Here is a 25728-nt window from a genome sequence, read left to right on the forward strand (position 1 = left end):
ATACCATAGGACCACAGATATAGGTGGCTGTGAATCAGCATGTGGATGCTGGGAATTGAACCTGGGACCAGAAAGAGGAATTTCAAAAGAGGGTTCTGGCACTTTTCCCACTTTGAGAGATGAAATCTAGAAAAGCAACCCTACGGCTATAACCATACTGAAACAAACATAGGCAACGCCAGCGGCAGGGAGGCCACACTGCAGATGGAGCAGAGCACTGTCAACACACCTAGTTCAAGGAGGTTAGGTTTGCTGACAAAACGAAGATATGAGTGAGTATTCCTATCTGCCACCCACTTGCATTTTAATCTTCCTGCATATTTGTCTCTGGGATATAATTTTAACAAAGATTCAAATTTTTTAAAAGTTTTTAATGCTTGTGAAAAGAAATACTTCCAAAAGTAATTTTGAATAACTGTTTTAATTGAGAATTTAATGCCTAAGCAATTGACTTCCAACTTTATAAGCAGTGGTGACTATTCTGTCAGATCACTTCCCCCTTATTCCACATATATAACAAGAATATAAAAAGTTTATAACTACTAAGTGTATTATTTAACAATCAAATTGAAACTTTCCATTTTATTTAAAGTAGACAAAGTCAATGCCGACTTTTTGAACCAGAGTACTGGAAAAACTGATGCAGCCTTGAGGTCCCCTTATGCACAATGAATTCTCCAGACCACAGTAGATTCAATCCCACATTACTAACATTAGTAGGAGACATAAACTAGTTAAACTGAATTCCGTTATGCAGAACAGTCAAATTTCTCATGGCTATTAAACTCTCACTTCTGACCTGACTGTCTTTGATGAATGGTGTTATGAGTCCCTCAATGATCCCTAAAGAGGTCATAGGGAAGGAAAGAAATGACAAAGAATGAAAAAGCAGTAAGCAGCTGTCCCAGAGTCCTTTCAAGTTAACACAAATCTGCGCCACTTGCTCATTGTTTAAAGATGAACTGCCTTTTCTTTATAGAGTAAGAGCTGTAGGAAAGTATTTAAAACTTTTTCTCACAAGTGCTCATTAACCTCTGCTTTATTTTAAACAAGCTCATTATCCATTTCACATTATAAAAAGTAACCACGCACACAAATGCATTCACAAATTAGATCATCTTTATCATACATCAATATATCTTTAAAAAACAAGTATTTTCTGATATCAATATAGGTATATGCTGATTGCATTTGAAATAGAGAAGCTGACAATAGCTTCATACATTCTATCTCAGGAACCGACATTTTAAAGTTAAGGACAATCTATGTTCCACAGGCAAATTTTGATGGAAGTATTAGCATCAGTACAAATGGGTGCTGTTGGCGTAGCGTGAGCATGATAGCTTGGAATAACAGCTGATTCAAACTAGATTCATCATTTGAAATTAAGGACAGATACAATCCAAAATGTAAACAAAGCATTTATAAAAGAAATTCTGGGAATTAAATTAAGGAAATCATCAATCTATCATTTTTAAGGTATTTGTTAGCTAAAATTTTCATGAATCTTTGCAGATTTTCATGGCCGAATCTAGACTGGGGTTGTCCAGGTGCTTGTCACAGGATCCCAGGACCCATAGGACAGTGTTCAGTTTGATTTTTCTGCTCAGCTTAGAGAGCTCTGAGGAAATACAGTGCCTTCCTTACCTCTTGTGTCCCTGCCCAGGTTGCGACCCAAGGAGCAATCAGCTAATCCAGACTGCTATGGAATTTCTAAATGTACAACTTAGAGTAACCAAGAGCAGCTTCTCACAGACAGGCAAGTCTCTCCTGCAGTCTGGGTACACATCTCAAGTTGGAGCTCATTACACTGTACTGGACACCGAGGTTCAGAGCCCACGCTAGTACACGTCATACCTCCTAGGAAATCTAATTCCAAGTAAGGTACATTTCACAGCAGCTCACAATGTTCCTTTCTCCCCTCCACACTTTAACAAGCCCGGCCATCCCTGGAGCTCTTTTCCACCATCACGGTCTGCTGACTGCTTGTCTCCTTCACCAAGCAGTTGACTTAAGGATTGGATTTTCTGGATTTTCTAATGAAAGAAGAAAATAAAGTGGAAGGAGAGAAGGGAGGGAAGCAGAAAAGGAGAAGGAGATCAAAAAGAAGACATGAAACAATTATTCATATAAAGTAAATAAAGAAATGTAAATTAATGCTACTCTGAGGAAGCCTACAAATGAATTACACATTAAGGATTACTCAATTACCTGTAAGTATCAAAGACCATCCTGTGCACACCTAGTAGCATCCCCTTCAATTTCCATAACTTTTTCTACACTTTTGATTTTGTCTGACCATAAAGGAAATTGCATAGGAATATCAACTGTCCAGCCTAGAAGACAGATGCTATGCCACACACCTGTACTTCCCTTCTGACACACCGCTTGTCAGCACCAGAGGTGTCATTGGTAAAGCAAGTGCATGCACTGCACAGAATTTTTCTAAGAAGTAAAAACTGAGGAAACAGTTTCTGCAATCACTTCACAGGCTTGTTTTAAATAAAGAGTACTTCTTTTCTTTTCAATTTGGATATGAAAGTCTCTGAAACACTGGGAAAAGGCCAGTATAGATACCAATCATCCATCCAACCAACAGACATGTTAGGACCATGTGTAGGAACAGCCAGGTGCTGCACAGTTGGACATGTGTGAAGAAGCAGCTGTGTATGCTAGCAAGCCTTCCTTCAGATCACTTGAAACAGGGACAAATTCTGTATGAGTTCTCATGGGTTTTTATTGTGGATTCATTTTCGTAACCATCAGTTACACAAGAAAATAGGAAATACAGTTTGCAAAAAGGAAACACATGTTCAGCAACATAAGAACAGACAAAGTATCTGGAATAAAGGAAAGCTACCACAAAATACCAGTTCAGCAGTCTTTCCTCTAAAAAACAAAACTAGTTCTGATGATGCTACTATGTTCCTCAGGAGAAGCTCAGGGCAGTAAAAAAAAAAAGAGGGTCTGGATTCTAATGAAAAAAGATAGTTTGTTTTCCTTTTTAAAAAGAATAAGAAAAAAAACAAATAAAAAATTTAAAAAAAGAGGGTCTGGGGTTAAAGAGAGAGATTTCAGGATAAAAAGAGGTCCCTTAAAGGAACTATGGGCCAGACCTGCTATTTGACAGATGTGCAGAAGCCCAAGGGCCAGGCTCACCAATACACAGTGACTTTCCTCATACTGGAGTGGGTACATGAGTCTAGCCCAGAGTGCTGCAGACCACCAACCCATGCCACCTCTGCTCCTATAGCTCCTAAACAGCACTAGAGCTTTCTGTAAAAAGAACACCCTTCAAGTTGGCACCACTATTCTGCAATATCAGAATCACCTGTTGCTATGATTATTTCTGGAGTATTTAGTCCCACTGAGTTTCATTCAGTATCTTTACTTTTGGATTCTGAATGAAATGGGGTACACATATTTCTAAGTATATACCAAATGGCCAATCAGAATTTAAAATGAATTATAATATAACTAGTTCCTATAAGAAACTCCAGCCAGTCAGAGAAGGGTTTCCATAGAAAGAAGTAGCTGAAAAACTTTATTCAAAAATGTAAGCTAGGCATGGTGAGGTATACTTGTAATTAATCTCAGCATTTGGGAGGTTATGGCAAGAGGTCTCAAGTTCTAGGCCAGAGTGGGCTATATAGTGAGCCCTGTCTCAAAAACAGAAAGGAAGGAAGGAGGAAGGAAAGGAGGAAGAGAGGAAGGAAGGAAAAGACAGAAAGGAAAAGTCCATGAGTAAATTTCATTGTGATCTGAATGGCTGTTCTGTATAAAAGAACAAAGCTGTAACATCCTTGCAGTGTTATTGTAATGATTTTGAGGGTATCATTCTTTTAAAGGTCTAAAAGAAACAAATTCAAACAAGGAACAAACAGTACACAAAGGAACCATGGGGAAAGAAAGAAGGCCCTTTATAACTTTAACTTCAAAGCACAAGTATTGTCTACAAGTATGTTTAGCTACCGAGCCCACACTCTGGGGTCCCGTGCCGTTGTGACATCAGCTGTAACCACCTTTCTGAATACCAGGTGATCAGATACATCAACTAGTGGGTATTTAGGTACCTAGTAGATGATGTCTTTGCCACATGGTAATATCAAATATCTTGCACACACTAACATAGTCAAGGCTCTCACTTACCTTCATCTTACAACATTCCCTTGCTAGAGACATTTTTAGTTCTTTCAAGTGTGGAAGTGGAAAGTAAGGTGCCCTGAGTCAAACAGCACACTCACCAGTGGGAAATTGGTACTCACAAGGTAGCCTTCCGAGGCTGCACATCTTTACCTCCACTGCTCTTTGGATCAGCTGTGTTACCTGTCCCACGGGAAGTACTGGGCAAAACAGGATTGGGAGAAAAGGAGGCTGGGACGCTACTGGTATTGCGAGTCCGGAATGAGTCATCTGGAAGTTAACATGTGGAGAGGCAGAGGTGTTGATATACTCAGAATGATGTCTACCAAGGAGAGAAGACTCCAGACAGTGGGCTTTTTCCCCTATAATTTATATTACAGTAAAGTATACAACATTAAGATTGGCATGTGTATAATCCACTGCTATTACCACAATCAGGACATGAAAACATGCTATCCCAAATGTTCTATTGGGCCCTTCCTCCTCTACCTCCTCTTTCTATAAACCACCAACTTTCCTCTTGCTTAAGATTAGCTTGCATTTTCAGGATTTAACATAAAAAGACTTATACAGAATATACTGTCTTATTTTTTTCATATGATCAGTATATCTGAAGTTCATCTGTATAGGAATATTAGCACTTCATAACTGGTGTTGTATAGATGGGCTAACATTTTTCCTAATAAAAATTCATTTAGAGGCAATTGGATGATTCTGGTGTTTTTTTTGTTGTTGTTGTTGTTTTTTGTTTTTTTGGTTTTTTGGGTTTTTTTTTTTAGACAGGTTTCTTTGTAGCTTTGGAGCCTATCCTGGAACTAGCTCTTGTAGACCAGGCTAGCCTCAAACTCACAGAGATCTGCCTGCTTCTGCCTCCCAAGAGCTGGGATTAAAGGCATGCGCCACCACCACCCAGCTTGATTCTGGTTCTTGACTATAATACATAAAACTGCTATGAACAGTTGTGTATACATCTGTATGTGGCTATGTTTTAATATTTTTCAATAAATGTTTAGGAATAAATGTGCTCTTTTTGAGTGTGTTTAACTTCAGAAAAAAAATGCCAAAGCATTATCCAGCTCCTATCTTTCTCATTTCCTCTCCCTCTCTATGTATGGAAGTCTGCAGAGTACTCTTCATCCTTGAAAGTCATACTATAAGCATTTCATTTTCAAACATGTTATAAGCAACAAGCAGTACAGTATTTTCCACATAGCTACTTCTTTGTTTTGTTTTAATATAAGGTCTCCTACAGCCCAGGTTGCATCAGTATTGCATGCAGCCAAGGATGAATTAACTCCTGATACTTCTGCCTCCAACTCTCAAGTGTAGGATTGCAGGCAAACACTGCTATGCTCCACTTTCTCACTGTTTTTTAGTTGTACTTCCCTAATGATTGGTGATGTAAAGCATTTTTTATGCAGTTATATCTTTATCTCTAAAAATTCACATTCAAATCTTTTGTCCATTTTAAGCTCAGCTGCCTAGTCTTCTCTGAACATTCTTGACACAAATCTTTTTGAGATAAGGTACACTATGCATATTTTCTCCAAGCCAGGTCTTGACTCATGTTTTTCTATGGCCCTATCTCAAAGCCCAGATGATGCAATATGTCACTCCTTTACTGCTATGGTTAATAGACATATCTACCTGCTCCAGACTTTCTTCCATAACTTCTTAAAAAATTGTAATTTTATCTTTTGTGTCTAAGTTTACATAGTGAGCTAATGGTTTCTATATAATGCCAGATATTAATTGAGGCTGAAGTTTGGGGTTTCATAATATAAGTACCCAATGGGCCTAGTGCCATTTTTTTAATGTACCACGAGATATGGTGACATCACTATACAAGTACCATGATCTGATTTCTAGTGATAATCTGGTCTACCATGTTGACGTCTTTGTGCGAATATCAATGTTTTGATTATAGAAAGAGTTTCTGTTCTAGAAATGAAAACACTGTTTTCAAACTATCTCATATATATACATATTTTTCATGACAAGAAAATTAATATAGTAAAAAGGAAGACAGAATACTCAAAATAAAACTTAAAAACAAAAGATTACTAAACTCTTAAAATTTCAGGCCCTCTGAAATTAAGGGTTACTACTATTTATCTTAGTATTTATCAATCATTATTATAGCTCTCAACCAATATATACAAAATTAGGAATATATATATATATATAGCCACAAGTAATTTTTAGTAATATATCCTAGTTTTTTCTATGAATAATTCTATGTTTGACTGTAAAATCCACAAGTTGGCAAACTACATATTGTGAAACAAATGCCCGCCTGGGCACTTAAGATGCTATAGAGCACAGTCACATTTATTCAGCAGGCAACACCTATGGCTGCTGTCACACTGGAACAACAAGAGTTGAGGGACTGTAACTAGACCACAGTAGCTAAAACATTTACTACCTGACCTTTAAATGAATCTTCTGGCCCTTGAAACAAACTTTCAGGTAAATAAGATGGTAAATGGATTCTGCCCAACTTCCTTATAAATTACTGGAAATGTCTGTCTTCAGCAGGCCCTTTGATCATAGTCTAACTAATCGATAATTAGTCCTTACTCTCTCTTTACAAGTGTTAAACTCTGAGTCTTGATACAGTTTAAAATAGTATATGGTCAAGTATTTCCTCAGCTGCTGTGTTATGGTAGCACTAAAGGCCCATTAAGAGAAAATGGCCGCATCCTAGCAAAAAGAATGGCATCTACCTCTGGATAGAAACGTACCATAGTCTGCTCCTCAGAGCCCCCTGAGGTTCTGTTGGATCTGCCCAACTTCCTGTGACCTGATACAGAAAGGCCTAGATTTTCTTTTTTTTCCCTTTTCTTCCTCTCCAACGCTGGCCAGAGCCCAAGCACACTTTCTCTGGTACTTTGAACTTCTTATTCCTTCTCTAAAGCATCCCTCCCCATCCTATGGCTGCTTGCCTGCCACCTTGCCTTAACTCAGACAGCTTGGCTTCCTATTTTTCCTTTTTCCATTTCTATTCTCCTGGCAACTGCTAAGATTTCCATCTTGCTTGCCCTATTGCTTTTGTCTTAAATTCTAATAAAATTATCCTCCAGTTTCAAGTCTATTTATAAATTATTTTATTAAGGAAACTAAGACCCCCCAAAGGGAACCTCAGTTTCCCCAGTGACAGGAAAAGTTTATTGCTTAAGGACTTGATGAGGACACACATTTAAGAAAAACATCTTGGGGATGAAGAAATAGCTCAGAGGTTAAGAGCACGAACTGCTTTTCCAAAGTACCTGGGTTCAATTCCCAAAACCCACATGACAGCTCACAACTGTCTATAACTCCAGTTCCAGGGGATCTGAAACCCTCAAACAGACACACATGCAGACAAAACACCAATGCACAGAAAAAGAAATAAATTTTTAAAAAGCATCATATCTAGAATTAGAAGGATGTACCGTTTAAAGTAAATAATACTTTACTAAAGCAGCTATTTTGGGCAGAGTGTATGCTGCTGCTTACCAGTTAGTGAAAGCATGGCAGTCCTCACCAGCCCTGAGACGGAAGGTGTGTGAGCTAAGGTGGAGCTTTTACTAGGAAAAAAAAAGTGACATAGTTAGAACCTAAAACCACACTTTCAGACTTAGCTACCTAACTTTGGATTTTAACCTTGTTTTGAAAATACTTTCTTCTACTTCTTATAAAATACACCTGTTGTATTTAGTATTTTTTTTACATTCCATGCTTCTAAAAACATACTTTCTACAACTTAAAAGCATTTCCTTTGCTTTATCAAAACTATAGATTTTCTTCTGATGCTCAGCAAATCTAGGTAAGATGAGTAAAGCCTTCCTGGGACTAGTTACAGTCCTGTTTATACATCCCGAGAACACTGTTGGCTAGGAAAAATGCATGGATCTACTGATGATACCAAAAGCTAGAGCTGAAAGTCTGGAACAAGGTATGATTAATAACAGAAAAAAACAAAACATATTTTTCTTCAACATGTTCTTTTAATTTTTTTTTCGTTTTACATACCAACAACAGTTCCCTCTTCCTTCTCTCCCCCCACACTTTCTCCCACCCAACCCCTATCCACTCCTCAGAAAAAGTAAGGCTTCCCATAGGGAGTCTACAAAGTCTGGCCTATCAATTCAGCATGTTCTTTATCTTGAGAAATAATATTTTTAAAGTATTTGTGCTTTCTTTCTAATTTTCAATATCTTTTGATATAATTTAATAATATAATAATTATATAAAATATAGAATAAATAATATGTAATATTTTATATCAATATCTTTTAAATATTTTTATTAATTGAGAATTTAATACAATGCATTTTGACTATATTTTTCCCTGCAGTTCTCCCCCTATCTCCTCCTGGATCCCTCTCTTTTCTATCTTCCCACCATATCTCCCAATGCCATGTCTTTTTTTTTTTTAAATAATCCATCAAGTACAAATTGTACTTCCCATATACTCACAGGTGTGGGACCATCCACCAGAACAGAGTTGATCCAGCAGGGACCACAACCTTAAAGAAAACAAACCTGCTCCCCCAAGAAGCCATCTGCTGTCAGGAGCTGCTTAGTTAGGGGTAAGGGCTCATAAGTCCCTACACCTTCCATGCCAGAATACTGACTGGCGCTTAATCTTGTGCAGAGGTTTTGTGCAGGCAACCTCATGTTTTCTTAAAACTGCCTGGCTTTTCCAGTGACCTACAGCTGTTAATGCTATATGTATTTAACACATATTACAAATCATGGTAGTTTAATCATGCCGATTCTCTTCTAATCTTAGCTGGTTATAATTTTGACCTGGGCTATAAACAAAAAGCAGCTATATATCTACTATCAGAACTCCGTTGTGACTGCCTACTGGATAAACACACCTGTGGCTTCTCCATATGTAGAAATGATTCAATGTACTTGAATGTGCAGCCTGTTGGCAAATAGAAAATGCTCACACTAATTTGGAAGTTAAAAGGTATGTATAATATATTCCACCTTTCTCATAGGGAATGGCTATATTCTGTAATATTGTCATATAATGTCATGGTAACGGTCACCTACAGTGCAAAGATACCCATCTTCTTTGAAATTTTTTTATTTTTTTTCCTTGAGAAAAGATTTCCTGAGATACTCATTTTGATACAAATAGTAAATACCTTTAAGTACCTTCTATTTCTAGTGTGATAATCTTTACAGAAGAAATTGATAAATTGTCAGCCCATAAAAAATTCAAATTAATTCTGATTTTGTGATGTAAATATTTACATATGTAATATGTAAATAAATAGGGTGACCACAAGATAAAAACTCCAATTAAGAACAAACAGTTGACAGCACATACCTAGCACACTTGTCTAAGTTGCCATATTTTGCATGAAAAGCTTGATTATTAAAAGATTGGCTTCGAATCAATTTGGATTTCTTGATTTCTTTGCCTAGAATGAAGCAGAATGAAGGAAAATACAAACTCTCAGTTTCCCCTTTACCATTCCAACCCCCTAGTCCTCCTCAAATCCTACCAAGTCCAGAAAAACCCAGATGGGTGAGGTCTCCGCTCTTCAGTCTGAGCTGACTGCAGTAATTCTCACTCAATGACCCATGAGGAATAATGGGGAAACTAACTGGAAAAGCTAGGGCACCTTCAAAGTGAAAGTGTAATGGCCTGGCAGGGATAAAAATGTTCTACACAGATAACTCTGACCCACCCTTTGGCCATCAAAATGTTGAAACAGCAGACCTCAAGAAACTAGAGTGTCCCAGGAATTTCATGCAGGATGAAGGGAGAGGCTAAATTCCTGGATAAGGGATCTACACTCTGTCAGATCACCTGAGAAAGGAGACAGTGAGTCAATGGCAGAGAGGACTACAAAGTGACCTTGACTGCTCAGATATGCATAACTTTCACATTTAATTAAACCTGAACCTCATAACAGGACCCTGGAAATGATCTTAGCAGTGAGGGAAGGTGGATGTCACTAGAACCTTACTCGTCTTTCCAGTGTAGCCACATTGAATAAATTTTCATTTTTGTTTTTACTATTAAAAAATAAATGAAAAGACACCTAAGAAATCATATATATATATAATCTAAAAGCAAATAAAACTGCAATTTGTCTTTTAAAACAAACATTATATGAACCATAAAACAGAATGAGTCCTTACTTGTTGATGGAGTGCTAGATGGTCCAGGAACAGAAACAGGGATGTTCTTGGGTAGACTCTGCGCTGGTGTCCTAGGGTCTCTGCCTAAAATAAACTCTGTTTTAAGTTGTGTAACTTCATCTGACTCCTGTGAAATTCACTATCCCTATTTAATCAGCATTATTTCCCAAATACTCTTACTTTATATTTTCCATGGTTCAGTCTCCGCTATTGAGGATCAGTTTCACAACCTTATAACTGTCATCCAAGATTAAGGTTTCCCTTCCAAGGGACTCTGGGCCTCACACTGTTGCCTCCCTTTTCTTATGTACTCCTAATACCTATACCACATTAGTCAGCCAATTTTCAAAAGTAACTTCATTTTAAAAGCAAAAAAAGTAATTTTCCCTACCAAATTAAAGCTCCACACAGTATTTCAGGATACAAAGATACAGAGTTACTGTAGCATTGGTTGCCTAAATGTCAAAAGAATGGAATCAATCTCTGAATGAGCCCGAGTCTGCTCCCTTAAAAGCTAATCCAATTGGGCTGGTGGTCAAAAACCTGGCTAATCATCATGCTTCAAGAAGGCAGATTTGCCTTGATAAAGAGAAGGGAAGAATAATAATCCCTCTAATGGTTTACCTTTTTCCCCAGAACTCCTGGCTTCTGTGCAGTTGCTTACAGAGAACTGCAGGCACACAGCTTCACACAGGTCTGCATTTCTCAGCCTGCTTTCCCTAAGGCTTTGGTTTTCACCCTCTCTAAAGCTCCCCTCCCCACCATACGCCTTCCTGTCCATCACTCCAGCTAATCTCCTGGCTTTCTCTTTCTCTTCTCCATCTTCCTCCTCCAGGCAGCTACTTAGACTAACAGCCCATTCCCCAGGTTTTTCTTTTAAAACCAATGAAGTTGTTCTTGAGCTTCCTTTTGCATGTATTCTTAAATGACTGTATTAACAAAATTCCCAGAAAGGGACCTGGATTTCCCTAGTCACCTGTAACTGAGTGAGAAGACACAGAACCACTTACGTTTCTTCTCAAAACTTTTCTCACTGGAGGACCTCCCTTCGTTCTGATGCTTCTCCTTCTCAAGCTGTTCCTGTTGGGATACAGTGACCTGTTACAGGTGCAGCATGGGAGTTTGTTCTGGGGAAAATGATTCTGGCCTTCAGAGATATAAATATACCTCACAAAAAAATACCTCTAAAAATGGGGCTTTACCTTGGTACAGAATTTGGAGGTTTGCCACTGTTTTAATTTGTGGTATTTTATATCACAGAATATTGCTCTGCGGAGTTTGTTCAACTAAAATAATGACTTTGGTATCACTCTATAATGAGTATTTATTTCCTCCAAGGTGTTCATTGGTTCTCATCAACATAGCATATGTTTAAGTATGGCCATTTCAATTTCTATTTGGCAAATCACTTAAAGAAAACCAAGAAAAAAATCAAATATATGAAAGAAACTAGTCAGCACTTGAAAACAGAAATAGAGGCAATAAAGAAAACACAAACCAAGGGAATTATAGAAACAGAAATGAGAAAATGATCAGGAACCACAAATACAAGCATGAACAGCAGAATACAAGAGATGGAAGAGAGAATCTAAACCACTGAAGATACAATAGAGAAAATAGACTCGTCAATCAAAGAAAACATTAAATCTAACAAAAGCTTAACCCAAAATATCCAGGAAATATGGGACACCATGAAAAGGCCAAACCTAAGAATAATAGGTATAGAAGAAGGAGAAGAAGTTAAACTCAAAAGCATAGAAAACATATTTAACAAAATCATAGAAAAAAATTTTCCCAACCTAAGGAAAGATATGCTATGAAGATACAAGATACAGAACACCAAATAGACTAAATCCAAATAAAAAGTCCACTTGCCACAGAATAATCAAAACACTAAACATACAGAGTAAAGAAAGACTATTAAGAACTGCAAAGGAAAAAGGCCAAGTAGCATATAAAGGTAGACCTATCAGAATTATACCTGACTTCTCAGTGGAGGCAATGAAAATGAAAAGGTCTTAGTCAAGCGTTATGTAGACATTAAAAGAGACCATGGATGCCAGCCCAGACTACTATACCCAACAAAACTGTCAGTCACCATAGAAGGACAAAACAAGATATTTCATGTCAAATCTAGATTTCACCAATACCTAACCACAAACCCAGCCCTACACAAAATACTAGAAGGAAAACTCCAACCCAAGGAAGTTGGTTACACCAACAGAAACACAGACAATTGATGGTCTCATAGCAGCAAATTCCAAAGAAGGGGAAAACACACAAATTAACATCACCAACAATGACAACTAAAGTAACAGGAGATAGAAATCACTGGTCATTAATATCCCTTAATGTAAACAGACTCAACTCACCTATAAAAAGGCACAGGCTAACAGATTGGATACAAAAACAGAATCCATCCTTCTTCTGCATACAAGAAACACATCTCAACCTCAAAGACAAACATCATCTCAGAGTAAAGGGTTGGGGAAAAAAAATATACCAATCAAATGTACCTAAGAAACAAGTGGGTGTAGCTATCCTAATATCTAACAAAATAGACTTCAAGCTAAAACCAGTCAAAAAAGACAAAGAAGGTCATTTCATAATAATCACAGGAAAAATCCATCAAGAAGAAATTTCAATACTGAACATCTATGTCCCAAATACAAGGGCACCCTCATATGTGAAAGAAACACTTCTAACGGTTAAATCATACATTAAACCCCACACACTAATAGTGGGAGACTTAAACACTCCCCTCTCACCACTGGACAGGTCAATCAGACAAAAAAAAATGAACGAAAGAATAAGAGAACTAACAGATGTTATGACTTAATTGGACTTAACAGACATCTATAGAATATTCCATCTAAACAGAAAAGAATGTAACTTCTTCTCAGTACCTCATGGAACCTTCTCAAAAACTAACCACATACTCGGTAAGAAAACAGACCTCAACAAATACAAAAAAAATTGAAATAACCCAATATATCTTAAGAGATCACCATGTTATAAAACTAGAAGTCAACAGCAATACTAATTCCAGAAAACACACAAACACATGGAAATTAAACAATGTTCACCTGAATATCAATGGGTCAAGGAGGAAATAAAGGGAGAAATTAAAGACTTCCTAAAATTTAATGAAAATGACCACACAACATACCCAAATTTATGGGACACAACGAAAGCAGTGTTAAGAGGAAAGTTCACAGCACTAAATGCCTACATAAAGAAGCTAGAAAAGTCCCACACTAGTGAATTAACAGAAAACTACAAAACTTTAGAACAAAAAGAAGCAAACTCACCAAAGAGAACTAGATGGCAGAAAATAATTAAAATGAGAGCTGAAATCAACAAAAAAGAAACAAAGAAAACAATATAAAGGATCAGTGAGACAAAGAGTTGGTTCTTCGAGAAAATCAACAAAATAGACAAGCCTTTATCCAAACTAACCAAAAGGCAGAGAGAGAATATCCAAAATAACAAAATCAGACATGAAAAGGGGGACATAACAACAGACATGGAGGAAATACAGAGAATCATCAGGTCATATTTCAAAAACCTGTACTCCACAAAATTGAAAAACCTAAAGAAAATGGACAACTTTCTGGATAAATATCACTTACCAAAATTAAATCAAGACCAGAGAAGCAAATTAAACAGTCCTATAATTGATGAGGAAATAGAAACAGTCATCAAAAGTCTCCCAACCAAAAAAAAAATCCCAGGACCAGATAGTTTAATTATCTATTATATTATATAATAATATAATATTATATAATATTATATTATATAATATTATATTATATTATTACTCTATATTCAGATAGAGTAATACCAATACTCCTCAAATTATTTCACACAATAGAAACAGAAGGAACACTGCCAAACTCTTTTTATGAGGCTACAATTACCCTGATACCCAAACCACTGAAAGACATTACTAAGAAAGAAAATTACAGACCAATCTCACTCATGAACATTGATGCAAAAATACTAAATAAAATACCGGCAAATTGAATCCAAGAACACATCAGAACCATCATCCACCATGATCAAGCTGACTTCATCCCAGAGATGCAGGGATGGTTCAATATATGAAAATCTGTCAACGTAATTCACCATATAAACTAGCTGAAAAATAAAAGCCACTTGATCATCTCATTAGATGTCAAAAAAGCTTTTGACAAAATACAACATCCCTTCATGATAAAGGTCTTGGACATAGCAAGGATACAAGGAACATACCTAAACATAATAAAGGCAATATACAGCAAACCAACAGCCAACATCAAACTAAATGGAGAGAAACTGCCAGAGATCCCACTGAAATCAGGAAAAAGACAAGGTTGTCCACTCTCTCCATATCTATTCAATTTAGTTCTTGAGGTCCTAGATAGAGCAATAAGACACCAAAAGGAGATCAAGGGGATTCAAATTGGAAAAAAAGAAGTCAAACTCTCACTGTTTGCTGATGATAAGATAGTTTACATAAGTGATCCCAAAAATTCTACCAAGGAACTTCTACAAATCATAAACACTTCCAGTAATGTAGCAGGATACAAGGTTAACTCAAAAAAAATTAGTAGCCCTCCTGTACACAGATGATAAAAGGGCTGGGGAAGAAATCAGAGAATCAACACTCTTCACAATAGCCACAAGTAGCATAAAATATCTCAGAGTAACTCTAACCAAACAAGTGGAAGACTTGTATGACAAGAACTTTAAATGTTTGAAGAAAGAAATTGAAGAAGACACCAGAAAGTGGAAAGATCTACCATGCTCCTGAATTAACATAGTAAAAATGGCAATCTTACCAAAAGCAATCTACAGATTCAACACAATGCCCATCAAAATTCTTCGAAGACTTTGAAAGAATGGCACTCAACTTCATATGGAAAAGCAAAAAAAAAAAACCAGGATAGCCAAAACAATCCTGTACAATAAAAAAACTTCTGGAGCCCTCACAATCCCTGACTTCAAACTCTACTACAGAACTACAGTACTGAAAACAGCCTTGTATTGGCATAAGAACAGACAGGAGGATCAATGGAACCGAATAGAAGATCTGGATATCAATCCACACATTTTCGAAACCTGATTTTTGACAAAGAAGCAAAAAATATCAAATGGAAAAAAAAAACATAGTTAACAAGGGGTGCTGGCATAACTGGATATCAACATGTAGAAGAATGAAAATAAACACATATCTATCATCATGCACAAAACTCAAGTCCAAATGGATCAAAGACTTCAACATAAAGCCAGCTACACTGAACCTTAGAGAAGAGAAAGTGGGAAATACACTTGAATGCATTGGCACTGGAGACTACTTCCTAAATATAACCCCAGCAGCACAGACACTGAGAGAAACAGTTGATAAATGAGACTTCCTGAAACTGAAAGGCTTCTGTAAAGCAAAGGACATGGTCAACAAGACAAAATGACAGCCTACAGAATGGGAAAAGATCTTCACTAACCCCACATCAGACTGATCTCCAAAATATACAAAGAACTCAAGAAATTGGTCACCAAAAGAACACATAATCCAATAAAAAAAATGAAGTACAGACATAGACAGAGAACTCTCAACAGAGGAATCTAAAATGTCTGAAGGACACTTAAGGAAATGTTCCACATCCCTAGCCATCAGAGAAATGCAAATCAAAACAATTCTGAGATTCCATCTTACACCTGTAAGAATGGCCAAGATAAAAAACACTGCTGACAACTTATGCTGGAGAGGTTGTAGTGAAAAGGGAACACTTCTGCATTGCTGTTGGGAATGCAAGGTGGTACAACCCCTTTGGATGTCAGTGTGGTGATTTCTCAGAAAACTAGAAAACAACCTTCCTCAAGACCCAGTAATACCACTTTTGGGTATATATCCAAAGGACGCTCAATTGTGCCACAAGGACATGTGCTCAACTATGTTCATAGCAGCTTTGTTTGTCATAGCCAGACTCTGGAAACAACCTAAATGCCCCTCAACCAAAGAATGGATAAGGAAAATGTGGTACATTTACACAATGGAATACTACACAGCAGAGAAAATAACAACATCTTGAATTTCGCAGGAAAATGGAGTTAGAAAACATTATTTTGAGTGAGGTAACCCAGACACAGAAAGACAAGTATCGCATGCACTCGCTCTTATGTAGTCTTTAAACAAAGCAAAGAAAGCCAGCCTACAAACCACAATCCCAGAGAACTTAGACAACAATGAGGACACTAAGAGAGACTTACACAGATCTAATCTACATGGGAAATAGAAAATAGAAAAAGACAAGATCTCCTGAGTGAATTGGAAGCATGGGGACCTTGGGAGAGGGCTAAAGGGGAGAGGGGAGAGGTAGGGAGGGGAGCAGAGAAAAATGTAAAGTTCAATAAAAAAAGAAAAAGAAAAAAGTAATTTTGATGTAAAAGTTGGAAAAAAACAAGATAGGATGGCCTATAAACAAACAAAACACTAGTTTGTATCTTTGGCATCAGGGACATTTAAAACAACATGAGTTCCAGAAAATATAATCACCAGAGTGGTAGAGACTTACTCAATGAATGCTGAGAATAGATCGCCAGGGGCAGGTGGGAATGTCTCAACTAAGACTGAATACATGTGTTTCACTTAAGAAACTCATTTTCCTAAACACTGTCAACTATATTTTTTCTTCCAATTTATAATAGATAAAACTTTAGAAAATGAAGACTTTTCTTCAATCTTTCAGGAAATTTGCAATACTGAAATAGAGTAGTTTTAGGTGTACTATCAAAGTCCATCTAAAGCTAGTCAGAAAGGAGTGTGCATGGGACAACATACCATTTCCAAAAATAGTAGTTCTTCTCTTTCTTTCTCTTGATCCAATAAATCTTTCTCATAATTTTTTTTCTGAAACTGTTTAAAATTTAAAACGGCATTGTTAATCATTTGTGCCAACTTCTTGCTGACTGTAAGTATCTCTTTACTATAAGGTAGAATATACTCACCACATCCATAGACATTTCCATTCTGTCCAACTCTAATACTGTCTACAAGGAAAGTTTTTAGAAATTACAGTTGATCCAACAGTAATGAAATGCAATCAATAAGTATTTCTCAAAGAAACTCTTTCCCCGGGGGTATTCAAAGAGAAGAGCTTACACTATGATATTAATAAAATAATCCATAACCACCAATAAACATTAAAAAACTGTGTTCCAAAGTCACACCCATTCATAATCTTTTTACTGATCTAACAGTGTCAGTTACTTATTAAGTGCAATTTTTGAAAGCTGAAGCATTTTAAAGTTTAATCTCACTAACCCATTTTTTTTTTTACTATCTTAGTTTTTCAACATTTCCAAACAATTCACATAACAGATCCTCATGCTAGAGCAAAATCATATGGCATAAATTTTGGAAAGAGATGTGCTTGGGTGATATCAGATCTTCACCACCTAATAGCATTTTCTCAAGCAGCCAGTTTCTAGCTCTAGCGCCTTTACAAAGCCAAACAGACCACTGGATTCACTCTGAGGGTTCTTCCTAAACTCTTCTAGAAAAAATGACTTCCTGAATTGTCATGAGAACAATTATAGATAAAATCTAGTGAATGAGGTATTGATCATCATTTGAGTCAGGCTCATAGACACCTCACAGGGACTCAGCTCTCCCACAAGGAACTCATACTGCTAGTAACAAAAATGATTACCTTTAGAAACACCCTTCAAAGGAACTGGTATAGCCAGCAGTAGCAAACACACCTGCCTTGTATTAATTCTTACCACAGATTGTTATCCTAACAAGTTAAGGTAGGGAAGCTGAAGTTAACATTGCCATACTGCAAGACACATGCTTTCTAAGCAGGAGAGACACTTACTTTTTTCACAATAGCCAGGACATCTTTATCTTTTTCTTGACACAGGAGTTTTCTCACACACATTTCTAACTGCTGAAGAAGATGCATGTCTGCAGGAATCTTCAGAGCTGATTTCACTTTGGGCAGCATGTAGCAAAGTTTCATTCTGCATTTAGAGTGAGCTTAATAATAACTAACAGTAATAGGAATGTGCAACTGAAAAAGTTTAATCTTTTAAAATCTTAGAGTTCAATTGTCCATGCATGTGTGGAGTGCCTACTATTTATAAGGCATTCATTATTGTGGGTACCAAGACACAAAATTGAACCAAACCAATAAAATCCTCTGTTTTTCAGGAATTTACATTCTGGTATGAGGCATGGAAAGTAGAATGCATATAAAGAAAATGTCTGCCAGAAAGTGGTGAGTCAGTCTGAAAGGCAGTGTTGGAGTAGTAATGTTTTCACTGAAAATATGTATTTAAGGAAAGATCTAGAAAAACAGGGAGCAAGTCTCTCACAAGTGTCTGGAAAAGCATTGTGGCCAAGAAGGAAGGCGTGCCTAGTGAGTCTCTGAATTAGCAAACTAGCCTCGAGAAAGAATATAGCAAAGATGAGCTTAGTAGGGGACCTGAGTGGTTTCAAGGGGCCAGCTCATGCAGGGCTCTGTGGGACACTGTACAGAGCCTGGCTTCTACTTCAAATGCAATGAGAAGCACTGGAGGCTATGAGCAGAGGAGTATAGTGATCTAACTTAACTTTCCTAATTATCATCTGCTGTTTTGAGATTAGACTGTAAGTGGTTAAGGAGGAATGGAGAAAACCCTAAGCAAGAGTTTAGGTGCTTTGGGCCAGGAGCAGTAGAGGTGCCCAGAGAAGCCTGCTCTCTGCATGTCTTTTGTGAGCAGCAGAGTGGCCACAGGGACTACAGATGGGAAGATGGAGAGAAAGGGATTTAGGTTTAGGCCTGGGCAGTGGGAAGTTGAACCAGTTGCTTATTGAGATGCAGAACAATGCAGAAGGAAGGGATGCAGACAAAGCAGACTCAGCACTGAATGCTAGACAAATTAAGTCTGGGATGCCCATTAGATATTCTATGGGAATTATAAATCTGTGGCTAGCTCAGTAAGCCTGCTGTCCAGGTGGATGTCCTTGCAAGAGATAAAAGTCAGGAATGCATAAAAATGATAGTTTAGGCAAGGGAATGGAGAGATCATTAACATAATAAAAGCAGTGAGAGAAGAAGAGAAATGGGAAATATGCTAAGGCTCTACCATTGTCTAGATCTACTAAGAAGAAACAAGGAGGCTAAGAATTGCCAGGGAGTTGGGCAGAGATCCAAGAGAGTGAAGAAAGCCTTCCCAGGAGAAGGTTGTCAACGAGATGTTCTGCTTTGTTAAACTCCAACTTTCCTTCTTTTATGCTAGTTCTGGAGACAGAAACTGGGCAGTTGTCTATCTTAAAGCTGCTAGATTCATTTGTTCACTGTGTGTTCTCCAGGTTAATGCTCTGTATTTCTTTTTACAAATCTTGAGGCAGCTAAGTGCCACTGCAGGGTTTCCAGGATGCTGTTTTGGCAGATGCTTAGCTGAGAGCTTTTTCTACACAGTAGCCCTTGCTTTTGTGCATATGAAAAAATGAAGAAGCGCTTCTCTGGGATTCTCAATACTATGCACCAATGGTCTCCATCTCAACCACTTCTCAGCACAGATACTGGGGACATTGTAACTAATAACCCTCAAGTCCCCTCTGGAGAAATGACTTCACTCTGGTCACTGGGGAGAAGGGTCCTCGGAATACCAATATAGGATTTTCCTAGCCTTGATAGTGTCTAAATGCAGTAAATTAAATATTGAAACATTTATGTAGAGAAGCACACAATTTACTCTTTATTACCCAAAGCATATCTAGAAAACATTTTGATTCATGGGCCCACAAGGTTATAAAGTTCTTGAAAATAAGGACTATAGCTTTTAGTAAGAAATACTTTTTAAGGATCTTATCATATTAATATTAATTACTCAGACAGACTGGCAGGCTGGCTTTTATTTGTGCTTGCTCAATTCAGTAAGACAAAAGGTGTTGACATCAATTAAGAGACTGAGACTGTTATCCCAAGACTATTACTAACCAGGCTATGAAGCCAACTGAGCTGTCCACCAACTGGTAAAGAAAATATGGTATATAAACACAATTCTAACAAAGAATGAAACACTACTACAACACAAAGGGCACAGGAAAGTGTTACATAAAGTGAAATAAAGTAAACACTGAGTACTGTATGTTGCTCCTTAGATTCCTTAGATGTGGAAGCTAAAAAGGTGAATAGTAGAATGGTGGTCATCAGCAAGTAGAAGGGTAGGAGGAAGGAAGGTTAGAAGGAGGTGCAAAGGGTGTAAAACTTCAGTTAATATACAAGGAATATCTTGAAGCCTTTGCAATATAGTGGAGTTGCAGTTCATAGCAACTCATTATTATATTTTATAAATAAATAAAAGACCAGTCTGAAGACTCTGAGCACATAAAAATGACAAATATTTAAGGAAAAGAAAAATGCTAACTAGCCTGATTTTTATTGTTACACATCCATATATTATCCATGCTGGATCCATAAACGTGTGACTGTTAAGTCAATCTTCAAAAACAACTACTAAGACTCTGAAAGTAAGCATCAATTCCTTACTTGACTTAATTAAGAGAGTTTGCAAACATTTACCACAAAGGACATATGAGAAATGCAGTATTTTCAAACCTTGCAGAGTGATACATACCTCACATTCGCTACTGGGTCATGAGTTAGTTCAATAACAGGTAGAAAGAAATATTTGCAGAAAAATGATTTGGAAAAGATCTCTATGATAAATTCACAGGTATCCAAAAACCGAAGTCTATTCCAATAACTCTTTCCTTGGCCCAACTCTATAAACAACAAAAATACCATAACCTAATTTTTCCTACATGAAATTAAATATTATAAAACTAAATATAAAAAACTATGCAAAGTTTTATTCTACCTGTAACTTATTTAACAAATATAATAGATAAGAGGAAAATAGTCATTGCATACTCTAGGTTTGTAGACTAGAATATTTATACATCAAAAACTAGGAAAGGATTTTATTAACACTGAATAAACTCCAGTAAGCACTGATGGACTGTGATGACTGAATGTCTAGCTTTACTATGTTTGACCATTGCCTATATGCTGAGTACCCTGTAGACAGTGTCTTATTGAAACCTGGAAAGCAATCTGAGTGAATGGACACACTTAAAACAATTCAAATGCGATCTGCAAACCCTCCAAGTCTTTCCAAACTAAACTAATTGTTCTCTCTTGGTTTCCTTAAAAGTGTCTGACATGGATAAAACCATATGTAAACACAATTACTGACAATGGTTTAGGTCAGTTTTTAAAGCATAGTCTCCTCATTTTCACATAATTGTGTAAAGGCAAAGTTCTTAATACTTAAAACCAAACAGAATCTTTAAAATGAGACTTACCCTAAATTTAAGTCCCGACCAATGTAAAATGAAAACAGAATTAAAACAGGCCATAAAATGAAAAATAAAAATATACTGAGCAAAACTATACACACACACACACACACACACACACACACACACACACACACACACACATTGAGTAGTTTTTCTTAAATAGAATTTTATGGAAGTATTTTCCCCCTGAAAAGTGGTGATTCATGATCAATATGGTGAATTCTAATAGTCAGGAAATCCTCTTCCTTGTCTGTACTGGATAATATTTTTATTAAAAAATATTTAAGAATAATTATAGTCAAGGCAAGTGTTCAATGATTAAATAGCTCACTAAACAAATGTATATATTTGCCACCAGAATTAACAACTTAAAGATTTTTGCCATGATGTTTGGCCCTTAACGAATCACAATAAATTTGCATGTGTTAACCTAGTTTCTAAATAGTCAAATCATCACAACTCACTATTAACATTAATATGTGCTGTCAACACCATTCAAGAAAGAATTATAAGCCCACATTTGGTTCATTCAATTAATATTTAAAACAGCATTAAAGTAAATTACTAGACTTAAAAATATTCTATTTGTGCTTTAGTTGCAAATGCTATTTCATTAAGGTAGAAATTAGCCTTTCAACATACATTTATGTATTTAAATTTCTTAAGTGTTAGAATTCACAAAAGAGGGCTCTGATTAAATACTACTTTCATCTATGAAAATTCTGATCATGACATAAAGATTTCCAAGACAAATTAACCTATAAAATTCAACTAAAAGCACACATCAGATATTTGCCTGCTTTATCTTTGAAAAATTATATGTAATACATTGTACATGTAATTAAGGTCAACTACTTTGGTAACTTTTTTTCAAAATGATGACTTACGTTCAATTAATTTTTGAATGACTTCATGTCTCTGCTCTTGTCTACGATTATAGCGTAGAAAAACGCATAGAGTTCGTGCAGCTGCTCTTTGAACAGGTAAGACATTCTTAAAGAAATAAAATAGGAAAGACAATTTCACTACCCTAAGATACGTCCTCAACTAGTCCCCACCAAATAAATTAGCTATTGGCTAAATGAAAAGTGTTCACTATCTTTTAAACTCTGGGCTCACACCCTTCTGGGAGATCTCTGTTACCTAATGCTAATGTCACTCAGGGAAATAAAATGTCCTATCACAAGATAATTCAGTTGCATAGTCACATCCAAATTACCCATGTTTGACTATCATTTCCCTGCCAGCTCATCTTAAATGACATGTTCCTCAGCCACCAATCCTTTCAGTCAACAGAATATTGATTATTTCTACACATTCAACAAACATTTCCAGAAGTATGCCATGTGCCAATTACATAACCAAAACTGTGCCACTTCTAAAGCAGAAATTTAGAGAGCCCATGTTCAAGTACATTGCAAAAGAATTTGGGTGATGGTATCTTATCTATGGCTGGAGACTAAATATCTAAGCCCAGGAGGTGCAATGCTATTCACTGTTCAGGGCTGAGGAAGCTCAATTTCCTATGCCTACACAAAAGCTGTAATATGTGTCAATGTAGAGGTAAAGGTTCCAAAACACTCCACAAGGGTGTTAATATTAGAGAGCGCCACCAGTCAGAGCAAAAGGCCCCAGCTAGCTGACGGGTAGCACCACCAGCTGGTGTGAGACAATTCTGTATTCTGTCAATTATGTTTTAAATACACTGATTGGCCAGTAGCCAGGCAGGAAGTATAGGTGGGACAACCAGACAGGAAGCAGAGGCAGGGAAAATGAGAACAGGAGTATTCTGGAAAGAAAGAAGTTCTTCCCGCAATCCTGTCCAGACACCTAAGAAGCAGGATGTAACCTGCCCTGACGAAAAAGGTACTGAGCCATGTGGCTAACATAGATAAGAATAATGGGTTAATATACGTTATAAGAGCTAATACTAAGCCTGAGTTAATGGGCCAATCAGTTTATAACTTATGTAGACTCTCTGTGTGATTTTCTTTGGGACCTAACGACTGTGGGAACAGGGCAGGACAGAAACCCCAACAAAGCAGGTCCACATGTTACAGAATGATACCCATGTGACAACTGCATCCACATAAAACCTGAGAGAGCTTGGGAAGTAATTCTAGACAGAAAAGAATAGAATAAAGCATGGCTTCTTGGTAGCAGCAATTTCTCTGGTCTGCTCTGCTTGCTAGAGGCAAGCAAGTGCTCTCATTTAAGAGAGGCTTTCTGACTCAGCTTTAGCTGTAAAGCCTTGCAGTTCTTTTAAGAGGTTCTTCCAAGAAATACTTAAATAGTGTAGATAAAAAGGTAACTGCATGCTTTTTGGTTTTCAGCGATAGCAGGAAAAAAGCTGTGCTGCTTTAAAATGCTGGTTTTCTGGGCCACCCTGCCAGGGCAAACTCTAACTCTTTCAGGCAGGAGATCTGGCTACAGAGCATTTGAATGCTGTTTGTGAGCACACTGCTGCATCTTGCTTGCTGGCAGGGACCTTGAAACACCATAGAGTTGTGGCAATAAACATGGCTACAGCCAGTACCTCCGCCATGAGGCTGGAACCGCAGAAAGCTAAAGAATGGGCTGGGTCCAACCATCAAAGCCACGGCTTTAATCCTACCCATATTGCTTAGTAAATTAAAGACTCATGTGGTCATAAAAAGAAAGAGATACAGAGTCAAAGACAAAGAAAACCTCTAAATTGTTTACTGTGTGTTAAAAATATATGCTGGCTTGGGAGAGAAAAGAAAAAGGTTAAAGTCCTTAAAATAAAAAAGAAAAAAGGAGAGTAGTTGGGTGTGGTGGTACACACCTTTAATCCCAACACTTGGGAGGCATAGGTAGACGGACCTCTGTGCGTTCAAGGTGTGGTGGCACATGCCTTTAATACCAATGACTGGGAGGCATAGGCAGACAGATCTCTGTGAGTTCAAGGTGTGGTAGCATATACCTTTAATCCCAGCACTTGGGAGGCAGATCTCTGTGAGTTCAAGGACAGCCTGGTCTACAGAGTGAGTTCCAGGACAAAGATACACAGAGAACCTTGTCTCAAAAAGCCAAACATTAAAAATAAAAGAAATAGAGTTTAAAATAAAGCCATATAAAGATGGAAAACACACAGAGAATCTTGATACTGTATGTTATTATGCTCTCTTTGAATTGTTTTGAATGCTGAGAAAGAAGCAACAGCTGCTAAAAGATATTTGCTTATAAATGTTGCTAAATTAATCTAAGATAGGTATTTTGAAAATACCTTGACTTCAAAATTGAAGTCAAAAGGTATGTTACTTTGGAGAAGAGATTTTGCTTTTGTTTCCACAGGAAATGAGAGGCTGTGAATTCATTCTGAGTTAAGAAAAATCAGGTTTGATCAAGAAAGATCACCTGAGAAATATCCAGTAGGAACAGATGGCCCAGATGTCTGAGTTCTACATCCAGAACAGATTCAAGACTGCTGCCTGAGATGATCAAGCCTCACAGGATACTCCAGTCAGGACTTGATCATAATTCAAAACTTTCTTTAGGTCCCCATAGGATTATCAGTGCCCCCAACCAGCAGGAAGTAGCCTGGAATACTACACCCACATTCCCCAAAAAATGGACTATGGATATTTTCCTTTGTTTTTTTTTTTTTTTAAAAAAAAAGAGGTAGTGGTGTGTGTAACATGAGGGGACCGGCTTGTTGGGGTTTCCGTCCCGCCTGGTACCCCACAGCTGGCAAATCCCAAAGAGAAATCACACACAGGACTCCATAAGGTTATAAACTGATTGGCCCATCAAGTCAGGCTACTTATTAGTTCTTATGACACATATTACCCCATTATCCTTATCTACATTAGCCACATGGGCTCAGTACCTTTCTCAGTGTGACAGCTTACATGTTGCCTCTTCGGTGGTCTGCACAGGAGTGGCTAGGGAGCTTTCTCCTCCCTAGCCTTATCCTATTCTCATTGCCCTGCCTCTACTTCCTGTCTGGTTGACCCGCCTATACTTCCTGCCTGGCCAATCAGCGTTTTATTAAAATACATGATTGACAGAATACAGATAATTCTCCCACACCAGGTGTGGAACAATTCTGTATTCTGTCAATTACATTTTAAATA

At 37.3% G+C, this 25728-nt stretch overlaps 1 protein-coding gene across 3 annotated transcripts in view; it reads right to left on the reverse strand.

Moving 5' to 3' along the window:
- Nucleotides 1-402: 402 nt before the first annotated feature.
- Ppp4r4 (protein phosphatase 4 regulatory subunit 4) overlaps nucleotides 403-25728 on the reverse strand; it is a 102642-nt gene continuing 77316 nt past the window's right edge. For all 3 annotated transcript variants that reach the window (XM_048431185.3, XM_085697873.2, XM_048431189.3), the window contains 11 exons: nucleotides 22519-22624; nucleotides 20905-21052; nucleotides 18156-18300; nucleotides 17284-17325; nucleotides 17117-17191; nucleotides 11304-11373; nucleotides 10294-10377; nucleotides 9473-9566; nucleotides 7642-7712; nucleotides 4266-4413; nucleotides 403-2036 (listed from right to left, as the gene is read on the reverse strand). In XM_048431185.3, the coding sequence (XP_048287142.3) occupies nucleotides 2012-2036; nucleotides 4266-4413; nucleotides 7642-7712; nucleotides 9473-9566; nucleotides 10294-10377; nucleotides 11304-11373; nucleotides 17117-17191; nucleotides 17284-17325; nucleotides 18156-18300; nucleotides 20905-21052; nucleotides 22519-22624 (1008 nt within the window). In that variant the 3' untranslated portion in view covers nucleotides 403-2011. The remainder of the gene's footprint in view (nucleotides 2037-4265; nucleotides 4414-7641; nucleotides 7713-9472; nucleotides 9567-10293; nucleotides 10378-11303; nucleotides 11374-17116; nucleotides 17192-17283; nucleotides 17326-18155; nucleotides 18301-20904; nucleotides 21053-22518; nucleotides 22625-25728) is intronic.

Source organism: Myodes glareolus, chromosome 11, assembly GCF_982192425.1.
Source record: "Myodes glareolus chromosome 11, mMyoGla1.1, whole genome shotgun sequence".
NCBI classification, from domain to species: Eukaryota; Metazoa; Chordata; class Mammalia; order Rodentia; family Cricetidae; genus Myodes; species Myodes glareolus.